An 11,873-nucleotide genomic window follows, 5' to 3' on the forward strand; every position below is an offset into this window, starting at 1 on the left:
AGCGGTATGGGGCAGTACATTACATCTCAACAGCTTCACTCCAGATGGTCTCTTTGGTTGTTATGATACTCGCAGCTCCAAATTCTCTCCTGTAACTGCTAGCCTCGAAGAGCTTCATTTGACTGGAGCCAAACATTCACTTAGGTCACTTCTTTAAACAGTCTATGGGTCCTCTTAACCTTGATCCCAGCTTAAAATGGGTGTTTAAGTGCTGCTTTATATTCTTGCAGTATGTTCTACAATATGGCATTAAATCTATCTATCTCCGTGCAGACAAACAGGAATAGGTTCCAAGTATTTTTGCACAGTGAAAACACTTGCAAATGAACAAATGCAAGTTTATACCATACTATATTACAATTATTATTTATTGTTTCATCTCCAAAGCACAGTTGCCAGATTTTTGTTCAGTTTTTGCCAAAGAAGGTTTTCTGATTTAGCCAGGCTGCCGCCACCTAGTGCCTCCACTCAATTTCATTTCTTTCCAGCAAAAAGGTCAGGAATCGGAATACAGTGTATACAGAGGCAGTTTGCAAGAACTCCGGAAGTTGTAGATTGTGCACCGGCCAGTCAGTGAAGAGCTGAACTAACCCGAGTTGCGATAATAGACTGCATACACTATCTTCCATTGGACTTCCTTTGTCAAATACAAACTTTGCATTTTTATTGCACCTGTAATTCGGAAGTTCATCTTACAGAAACAACAATGATTGTTGACAGACATGTTCACTCTCTGCTTTGTTTGCTGTTGTGCCACAATTACTTGGACACCACTGAGCGTTCCGGTGCATTACATATGTCACGACCAAATAACAGTGACTGGTTAAATTAAAAAAGTACCCGCCTACTGTCGAGAGAACGAATCTTAATACTGCGAGGTCAGACAGTTTCCATGAAGTGAAACCGGCTGATGAATCAGGCTATTTGTGATCTCTATGGAAACAAGCAGATGGCAGACCTCCCACCAGAAACGTTACATAGTGCACCTTTAAATAATATATATATACAAACAAGTTAATAATTTGGTCTATGACCCATTGCTGACCATGCAAAAATTATTCTCAATACAATATAAAACAACATATTTTGTGTCTCACTAAACTACACAGCACCCAACTGGAAACCCTCCCTGATTTGATTCATTGGCTCATGCTGGGACAGGCGCGGGTCTGTTGCTCTGGAGGGAAGTGGAGCAAATGCTTTCTAACAACAGTGAAATCTCGGTGATGTGTTTTCTCACATTTCTCCCTATTTCCTAATGCAGTGACGGCACATTTGTTGGAGGTAAGTTTAATCTTGTTCTGGAAAATTCCATTAATCTTTGGTGCTCCTCGGCAATACAAAGAAGAAGATGAAAATGCTGAGCGCTGGGAAAAACACCAACCCTGTATTTTATGTCCTCACACTACGTTACCCAGCAGCCCCTTGTGCGGAATGTGGGACAGGCTATTTCATTGTTTAATGCTGCATAATCAGAAGGACTTAATGAAACCCTGTGCACGACATGAGTATTAGAGGTGCTGCTTTTAAAGGCCCATATTATACTATTTTCTGATCTATGTTATAATGTTGTTTCCTCATCAAAAACATACCTGGAGTTGTGTTTTGTTTAATTCACACATGTTTAAATGCAAACCCTGCATATTTAGGCTGTGTTCTTCTCTCAGACTGAAAACACTCTGTTCCACCTTGTGATGTCATGTGGTAATACAGTGATTCACTCTGTTTTTAAACTCCACACATCTTTACTAGAATTGTTTGGATGATTTCAGTCCTGGAAATGCCAGTCTCTACTCAGCTAAAGGTAAAAGGAGCTGTTAAATTGAAAACTACCACTTCATGACATCACAAGGTGCAACAAACAAACAAGGTGAGCACTTTGAGATTTGGAGATGCAGAGAAACTAATAAAGCAGGATTACCCATACATGTGTGAATGAAACAAAACACAACTCCAGGTATGTTTTTGAGAAGGTAACAGCATTATAACATGACAAGTATTTTATGTAATACAGGACCTTTAAGAAGAGTTGTCATAGAAATCGAATCGAAAAGAACGACAGCCATTTTGTCCTTGCCATATAGATTATTTATCAATCTGAGGGGCCGCAGTGACACAGGCTGCTTCCAGAGTCCGTTCACACACACACACACTAGACTCACATTAACCAACCAGCTGCCCATAATCTGTTTCTCAGCCCTGGCCAGCTGACCACAAATGCATCTTCATTTGGACTATTGCATTAGACACAATCTAAAATAAATCAAAAACAGGGAGAGGCTCTAATCTAGTGCTGTGTATTTATCAAGTAGCCTGGTTAGACCGATGAATGATGTGTGGCTTGAGGTAATGCGCATTGGTCTTCTTTAGAGCTGCATTGACAAGAAGTAAGCTAGGGGTGGAGCGGGCGATAGGGGAAAAAATAATTTTCTTACAGCCAAGATCACAATTCCAATATCTTATTTATCATATTTGCTCAAGCTTACAAGTTAAAGGCAATGTACCTGATTTTTACTGAATTAAAAACATGAAAAACAGAACTCATTTTAAACCTCACTTAGCTTGTTCATTCTGAGCATTCTAATTATTCACAGCAATTAGTTTATAAGCACCATAAAGATAACAACAAATAGCATGTTAATCGCACATCTCCTGATATTTGGACAATAGAATGGTCTAGAATTTTAAGGTCCTATATTATACAAAATTGACACTTGTGAGCTTTAAGCCATGTTATAATGTTGTTATTGCATAAAAAACATACCTGGAGTTGTGTTTTGTTTCATTCACACATGTTTGAGTAATCCTTTATTATGTCTCTCTACATCTCTAAAGCTCAAAATGCTCAACTTGTGATGCCATGAAGTGGTAGTTTAAGCTAACAGCTACTTTTTACCATTTGTTCAGTAGAAATAGACAAGTCCAGGGCTGATACTATCCAAATGATTCTAGTGAAGGTGTATGGAGTTTACAGAACTATGCAAGGCTTTGTGTGTGCTATGTGTGAATGTAACAAAACAAAACTCCAGGTATGTTTGTGATGAGGAAACATTATAACATAGATCAGAAAATAGAGCACCCTTTAATGAGATGCATACAATACGCAGTGGATTTATTTTGACCTCAACAGCAGCTTATACAATATATCTGTACTAGGGCAGGACCCATTTTGCTCAAATGCATGGTGAAAAATCTGGTACGGGGCCTTGAACTAAAGCTTTCTGGGAATAGATCATCTGTCACTGTGATTGGTTAATCCGGGTGTCACTCAGAGCATGATGAAGGTTCACCAGTAACAAATGGATGTGTCTGTAAGTAGAAAAGCACTAAATTACAAAATGCTTCACCATCACAATCCACAATAACTCCAGTTTTATTCCAGCTTCTGCTATATTGCTTGTGCCTAAAATTTGCTAAATAATAGATGTCTTATGTCATAATTTATATATCAAGTAAAAAACAACATTATTATTATTTATTTACAACTTAGATTTTTAAAAACCTCACCTTTAAACAAGAACGTCAGTCTAAGTACACCTCTGCAGCATAAAACAGTTCAATTATTAATCAGAACATGGAGTGCTGTTTTTGCCTTTATATATATATATATATATATATATATATATATATATATATATATATATATGTGTGTGTGTGTGTGTGTGTGTGTGTATATATATATATATATATATATATATATATATGAAATGAAAGTGCTTTCAGAAGGAATGTTTGAAGCATTATTTTCTAGAAGACAGAAATAAGGAAATTAGAAATTGCAAAATACATCATACATCTTCAGTTGACTTTAGTATTTTGTTGATGCTGTGTGTACCTGAATAAAACATTGGAGAATTTTCACGATCCCACTTTAACGCCACTACCTATGTGTAAAGCAGCAGTAATAAATCTATAATATATGAATGACTATAAAATCTTAATCAATCACGCAGCCTACATCTCCCCTCTTAAATTCCCATCAGCGTGAAGTGTGGCGAAAAAAGGGTATCAAATTATAAGAGGGCATATCTTCACTGAAAAAAACCCATGTCTTCCATAATGATCTCATTAAGGGATGGTCTGATACAGATTTTTCTGAGACGATACCAATATCCTATATCTGTCATGCTGTTGTGGCTGATCAGTATTTGCCGATACTGTTATTCAGCTTCTTAAAATGAATAAGAAGGCTCGCACATTTGGTTATTAGACTCTGTTTTTATATATGTTGTTTAATTATTATGTTTTGTAGCACTTTGGTCAACCTGTGTTATTTTTAAAGTATGTTATAAATAAATTGCAGCTGCAGTTGCAGTAAAACTAACTTGGTTTCACAACCCTTTAACACATTTAAGCATCCATATGAGTTCATTTTTGGGTGCGTGCTTGTTCAGAAGGCAAAGTTAAACTGGGGTGGACCACCCAAGCAAAGCCAATCAAAGTGCTACTTTTGGCACTTACTTCCGGGTTGACAAGAGAGAGAGAGAAATAAAGCTGCAGACAGTATGCAGTGGTTGAGTTTTGTCCCATAGTGATGCTTTCACAATATACTCTTTGGGGGAGATTTCAGTTATAGTAAAGTTCACATGTTAATGTTTTACTTTTGTAATTAAAGGTTCTATATTACAAACTAACAATCATTTATTGTTAGTTTGTCTACATCTCCAAAACTCAAAATGCTCTGTTCCACCTTGTGATGTCAAATTGTGATATGCTAACAACATTATAACAAAGATCAGAAAATATTGTAATATAGGCCCTACAAAAAAAAAAAAAAAAAAGCATTTATCTGGACTATAAAATAAAAAAATAACAGAGACAAACAGGGAATGACATAGTGTGGTCACACAGAGACTGGGGCAGATTAGAAAAAACACCGGTGCCAAATATCAGCAAATTTTATACTGTTATCAGGGAAGCCCTTTAGATCTCATTGATTACAATATTAGAAGAAATATCACCCATGCCTACTCTTAATCTTCACAGCATGCTCTGTTCCCAAACCTCTCTCTTCCACCATTCCCAGGCTCATTTGCATGGACGAGATGACGCTCATGAAACACATTGCATTGCCAGGTCCTGTTCATTAAGTCACCTGTCACTTCAGTCCCATTATAGCAGCCTCATATTAGAATCACCTCTTGTCCAAAATAAAGCAGCTGGAGGGGGGGCGTGCCTATAGCCTCCCCCCAGGCTAATGGCGACCTGCACACATGTCCCATCAGCCACCTCTGGTTGTTGTTCTACACGCTGATGTATCACGGCGCAGTCTAATGGGCCGCTTGGTTTTGCATAATGTGCGTTACATACACAATGCCAAGAGCTCTAATGTATTCTCGTCAACAGCAGAAATTACAGCCATTGCGGTACATAATCAAACAGGCCAAATGTTCGCACTGACTGTTGAGAAAAAGGAGTGAGATTTCTGTGTGGCGACGGCCAGGGGATTGGTAACTCATCCAACCATTGAAGATGATTATATTAGTGGCTTTCAGACTGTACTGTGTGTTTTTGGAGTAGGCCTTGAGTTTTTTAGCTTGGTTTAGGAACACTTTTGGAGTTATGACAGCGGCAATCATTTGAAGTGTGAACAAATGCTAGATTTAGTAGTCCTAAAAAATTTCAGCTTTATTTATTCTTTAAACTGATCCAAGATAAGTCCTGGTTGACAGTTACATTTACTTTAGAGGTTTTTCAATCTGACTAAGTTCTTGGTTAGTACTTATAACAAGTGTGATCATTGGCCATAGATTTGTTAGGAGTTGGACAAATCTACAATCTGTTGCCTGTGTTGCTCTTTTAGTGATAAATTCATATTGTTATTCAGTGCTCTTTTGTCTAATGCAAGTCTGTGCTCAAATATAGACCACAAAATCAAAGTGAAGTGTGTACTCTCCAAAGAATTAGATAGCCCTCTTTAAGACTATATAAAAAGGGTACATGAATCATGATCAAATCAAAACAGTGATTCTCAATTTGTTGTTGTCTAATCCTGAAATGCTTTTCAAGTTTGAGTCATTTTGTCTCATCATTGCATTAAGACTTATCCCACTCACTAATGTTAGTTAAGCATCATAACTTATTTTATCACACGGCGATAAACTATTTCAGTGCGCTGACAACATCGCCAGCTAACAGTACAACTTCATGTTAACAGCAGCACTTTCAGCACTTTGCGTGTGCATCCGCTGTGCTGATAAACAAATAATCTGTCTATAACAAAGGCAATCCATTTATCTAATACAAATATAAATCAGTAGCAAACGGACCAGTGGTAGAAGTGCAACAAATGCTCGGCGCTGCACCACTAACTAAACTGAACAGTGATTTGAGTTCAAACTTTTCTGAGTCTCAGCAGCATCCCAAGTTGCAGGAGATAATGGTTATACTTGTACTGTTTACGAGCTCCATGGTGACCCTCGTGTCTGTTAACCTTGCCTCCTCTGTCGTATAAATCCAGCCTTGAAAGCTTTATAGGTCTCACTTGTCGCTGGTATTTTGTGGGTGGAGCAGTGCCACGGAAAAATGGAAGAGCAATCAATTATACATTTGTTGTATGACCGCAATGTACAGCTGTGTTTGTGGGCCTAAAGAACAAATCACCTACAGACCACAAATCATCAGTTCATATTGAAAACAAAGCAAATGAATTGATATTTAAATGAGACCTGCTGTTCACTATTACAGTGTACGGCTATGCACTGCTAGACATTTTAACAAAAGCAGTGCAGGTTGAAAATGCCCAATAAATCTGGCCACTAAATGTATTAGATTGTTATCATTGCTCATTCTTATGCAGTGTGATTTTTAGTGTTAGTAGTGGTCCACTGAGAATAAGGCGTTCCTCTTAAAGGTAAGGCTAGTGTCCAGATGACTGTGGCACGGGGAGAGCCTGTCCGCTCACACTTCCCTTGTGTGTTGCGCTTGACTTCCAGCGTTTTCACAGCTGCCTCAGCAGTGCACTCCATTACACCTTAAATCACTTAAAAGATCTCAAGCACCAAAAGTCCCTGTGCAGCTAATTCTCCCTGACTGTGGATCATCTGTGAGAAGAGGAGAGGCAAATACAGCAGGATTGCAGCTTAATAAAGTGTGTTGTTATCTTCCTATTGGAATCTGCCACCTTAAATGGATTGCATTAAATCAGGCTCAAATGATGCTCTGGAAGCTTAGCGCAGTATTCAGAGATAGAGTAAAGCGGTGGTGGAGAAGATAGAGATCTCACATTTACAGCATATCTGAAGATGTGTGTTTGACAGAGGATGCTCCTGCACACAGAGATTAGGCTGCATGAATATGGAGCATAAGAGGGTCTTGTCCTGGTGAGGAGGCAGCAGCAGCAGACACAGAGGCGTGACACGCAGCTGCACACTGCTATTGATTCTCTACTGGTCTCCAGGCTCCTCCGCTCTCATTCAGGCTGACTGCCAAGTGCCTCTGAACAGGAGCCCTGCTCTCCCAATGTCTGCACGTCTGCTTAAGCACAATCAATGGGCCATCAGCAGGGGAGCGAGCGCTCGCCACTGTCTTTACTTCCACAGCGCGTGAGTCAGGGAAATTGAAAATATATGTAGTGGAAAGGCATCATGATTCCACGCCGACATAAACCATCAATGACTACCCGAATGAAATCAGATGCTTTCAGAGGCTCCAAATGGAGGCACAAAGCCCATTCATTTCTGACTCCAATAACTATTTGTTGGATGGCTTTAAATGTTTCTTCACGCTGCGCTCAGAAACAAACCGTCAGAAGAGCTCATTCCCGAGAGCAGATAAGAATCTGCAGGTTACTGGAGGAGAATATAACAGGCCGTTTCCTTACAGTGTTGTCAGCATACAATGACAACCATCCTTCACCTTTACCGGCCCATTATTTCAGAGATGATTTCTGAAAATCCCATCCTCACACTGATGGATCCTGAGGAGCAGTGCACTTTGTCTCTCAGCCTCTCCATGGTGGTCCTTTGGTGCAGTCTGCACCACTGCAAGGCTCTGTACAGGTGCACATCTGTCACACTGCTGTCACACTTCACAAAGGAGGGACACAACTGTTCCCATTATCAAGGGCATAGGAGTTTTGTTCACTTCGCATAACATTCTTTAGAACCCAACACAAAAGGTATTCAGGCTTTGAATGCAGCAATATCTTTGTAGCTGTCCAAATATAAATAATAAAATTGCCTGCACAATTTGTGTTTAATCTGCCCTCATTCTGATAGGAGCTGGAGTGATGCTGCACTGGTGATGGCAGCCTCAATCACTGGCTGCTGCATATCACTAATTATGCTCTCATTGGTCATCTGAGGCAGAGAGGTACTTCCACTGAGATTGAATGAATGCAGGGGAAGCTTCAGGCAGCTTCTCTATCACTGCAGCAGCCTGATAACAGCAGATAGGGATAACATAGAGTACAGTATACCCAAGTCTTAAAATATAACAAATAACATTTCAAATGTAAGCACTGCAGCATCAAAGCAATCAAATACAAAAGAACACATCATTAAAGCAGTTTAAAATGGGGCGTGCTCAAATGCACTGAATAATATACATGCTCACATGTGCCTCTGGCTATTTATTTAGCGTATTTAATCTCTGATGCTTTGACTTTGCAAAGACAGGCCAACATGGTTTCAACAGGACTTCATTTGTGTGTCATGGTTGATTGGGAGGTGATGAGGACTGTAGGCTTTGCCTGAGTGCCTGTGTTTACACGGCAGCTGGGATATTTTTACACACAAATTAGCTACGACTTGATTATTATTTCTCTCTGAGTGTGAGACGGACTGCCTCAGGCAGCTCACTGCTGTATCCACTTTATTATAAAGCTATTTGCAACACATCCAAGCCAAATTACAGCCACTTGGCTCATTGAGACAACATTGGGAAGCAAGGTGGGAAATAATAATAAGTGTTTGCGTTTATTAATTTGATGTAATTGTCTGAGTTTAATTAATTTATGCTACACCAGCACATACTATGGATTGTTCTTCAAAATTCAATATTTACTCTTCTTAAAATAAGTAGGGGGAAAAAAGCAGAACAGCAAGTGTCTCTAACTCAAGCTTACATTAAAGGCTTTAAAGGGATAAGAACGCTTTCTCTTGGGTTCAGGTGCAAACTCATTGATAAACAGCTCTAAGCCCCCCTTACCAGCTGGAGACCCAACACAGACCACTGAAGCGCACCTGTAGCCTGAGCAGCAACAATTCATTAGACATTTGATAATGACCCTGGGATATAATATAATAGGCTACCATACGTTTGAAATAACATATGATCTATGGCCTGTGCAAAAGAGGGAGAAGCCCACACTCCAATAACAGTAACATTAAGCATTGCCTGATGAAAATAGGCTATATTCATATCTGGGAAAAGAGCCTTATTATAATAGCGCCTGTGACACTCGTGAAGCCCCCCACAGACCCTGATAGGACAGTTGTATGGCGCGTGAGAGAAAGCGCTGTCACCTACCCCAGTGTTGTCATGGTGACGATGGTGTACCAAAACGCAGCGGGGATACTGGTGAACTTGCTGGCTGTGGAGCCTTTCTCTGCATAAAACATGACTGTGGCAAAGATAATGATGGCCATAGTGAGGGAGAATAGTAGGAAGCCCAGCTCGGAGGCGCAGCTCTTTAAAGTGTAGCCCAGGATCCGGAGTCCCGCGGAATGCCGGGAGAATTTGAAAATCCGAAAGACTCTGAAGACTCTTAGCGTAACAAAAGCCCCGCTCACCTGGTCATTGTCAGTCATGACCAGTCCGATATAGTAAGGCATGATGGCCACCACATCAATGACGCTCATCACACTTTTAACAAACTTGAAGCGGCTAGGGGCTGCAATTAGTCGGAGAAGATACTCGACCGTGAATATCATGACGCACGCCGTGTCCAAACAAAAGAAGGCCAGTGCGTAACGATCCCCACAGGAGATCTCTTTGGACCTGTTGGGCAAAGTCCCGCACGGTACCGTCTCCACCACGTTGGCCATCACAGAGATGGCGATGAAGAAGCCAGTGACATAGTAGAAGACCAGAGCTAAGGTGCTGGTGTGAGGGTTTTCAAAAGCCCGCCACAGATACTCCCGGTACGTCAGGTTCACCGGCGTGACGTCATTGCTCGCGTCCATTTCCTCGTCGTCCTGCAGCCTCTCCGCGTTTTCGCGCCTCCTGTCTTTGTACTCCTCATAGCAATCTCCAATAATCTCAGGAATGATGCCGAAGAAGGCGAGTTCCTCGTCGTAGGCAGAGATGCATTCTTGGCGTGGGTAGTGGAGCTTTCCCGTGCGATAGAAATTTAGAACATGTCTAAAAATATCAGGGTCACGGTCAAAAAAGTACTCATTTGTCTCCTCGTGGAAAAAGAAGTCTCTTTCTGTACTACCCAGCAAAGTGTCCGGATACCTCTCCAAAGTGGTTCGCCAGGTCTGAAACTTAGTCCCGCTCACGTTGAGCACCACCAGTCCATCCTGGGTCTTTTTTCGGTCTTGGGGAGGTATCGGCATCGGGGTGCTTGCCACAGGCATCCATCCTATGGCTGCCGCTCGGGCGAATGGGAGCCATGCCGCTACACCTGCTGCCATACTGACCTGTAGTGTTTAATACGACCCCTCCGATTTCCACAGTGCTACGGCTCACAGATGAATTGCATCTGCAGGAGGACAGCAGAGACACTGATAAGAAAACACACGCTTACTTCTATCACTGCGCATTGCATTGTTGAGTATCACTCAGCCTCATTCACTGTATAACTGTGGAAGCTCACTTTGCGGCAGAATATCAATTGGATTTCGTCAGCCCCACACGCACAGCACAGGCTGCTCATTCAATTACAACGTAAATAGTAAAACAAAATTACCTACCTCAAATATACCGCTCTTTAAAGTGCGTCCGTAGAAAGAGTACCTATCCACGGAAAGCTGTTGCAACCCCGACACCCATGTATGTGCCACTGCAGCCGAACTAATGAGAAAACAGTGTAATAACGACGCATCAACAAGTTAAACAATTCGGGCGGCAGTTTCCCAGACTGGAGCGGTCATTTGTCCGAGCGCGGTCCTCTGCTCACGCGTAGTCCCCTCTGTCAGCTCCGAGACCGCAAGGCAGCAGCGCTCAAACGTTTTCCCTCCCGTTGCAGCTACTCCTCAGTAAACTCCTATATTCCGCTCGTCGACTGCAAGACCACCCTCCCCCTCCTCAGCGCCGACTGGGGAAAGAGAGAAAATCGCATGCGGAGAGCGAGAAAGAGGCAGGGAGATAGATAGAGGAGTGGTCCTGTCCTTTCTGCACCCACAAATTCCTCTGCTACGTGCTCCAAGAGAGGAACTAATCAATGCGTAACGGTGGTCCAACAAGGCAGCATGTCCAGACTTCAAGTGAGCGCCCACGTTTCAGACAAAAGTTAGTCCAGTCTGTTAAAAGATAAAGTCATATTTAGGGCTTTTATTTTTGTTTTATGTGGTCTTAAGAAAGTCCACCGAAGTTTCTGTTTTTTATAAAAATAAGAATAAAGAGAATTATAACTCATGAATCCCTCTCATATTTCTTAAAAGAAGTGCCCATACAGATTTCTGATATGCAGCAAATTACAATCAATATTGTTCCTTGGATTCCATCATTCTGTGTTGCTGTTCGACAGAGTTACGCCGCTTAAAAGGTCAACATCATTGGACCACTCCGCACTACTGACATTTTCCAAAATAACCATAATCAATGAAATGTCTCTTGTGTTTCTGATACCACAGCATTTGCGCCTTTTGGAGAGGCTGGAGACAGTTGCGTCCAGTTTTAGTCATATGCATTGACCATTGATGCCTTTGATTTTTAGCCATAAGGACATTCAGAAACAATGACACCAAAAGCAAGCGCATTTCAGT

The 11,873-nt window shown here is 41.2% G+C and overlaps 1 protein-coding gene across 2 annotated transcripts in view; it reads right to left on the bottom strand.

Moving 5' to 3' along the window:
- The window catches only part of LOC110169730 (potassium voltage-gated channel subfamily D member 2-like), a 61,254-nt gene extending 50,674 nt beyond the window's left edge, over window positions 1-10,580 (bottom strand). For both annotated transcript variants that reach the window (XM_055155568.1, XM_055155567.1), the window contains exon 1: window positions 9,472-10,580. In XM_055155568.1, coding sequence (XP_055011543.1) covers window positions 9,472-10,580 — 1,109 coding nt within the window. The remainder of the gene's footprint in view (window positions 1-9,471) is intronic.
- Window positions 10,581-11,873: the final 1,293 nt, after the last annotated feature.

Source organism: Boleophthalmus pectinirostris, unplaced genomic scaffold (genome assembly GCF_026225935.1).
Source record: "Boleophthalmus pectinirostris isolate CB_2022bp ecotype Guang Dong unplaced genomic scaffold, ASM2622593v1 HiC_scaffold_2, whole genome shotgun sequence".
NCBI classification, from domain to species: domain Eukaryota; kingdom Metazoa; phylum Chordata; class Actinopteri; order Gobiiformes; family Gobiidae; genus Boleophthalmus; species Boleophthalmus pectinirostris.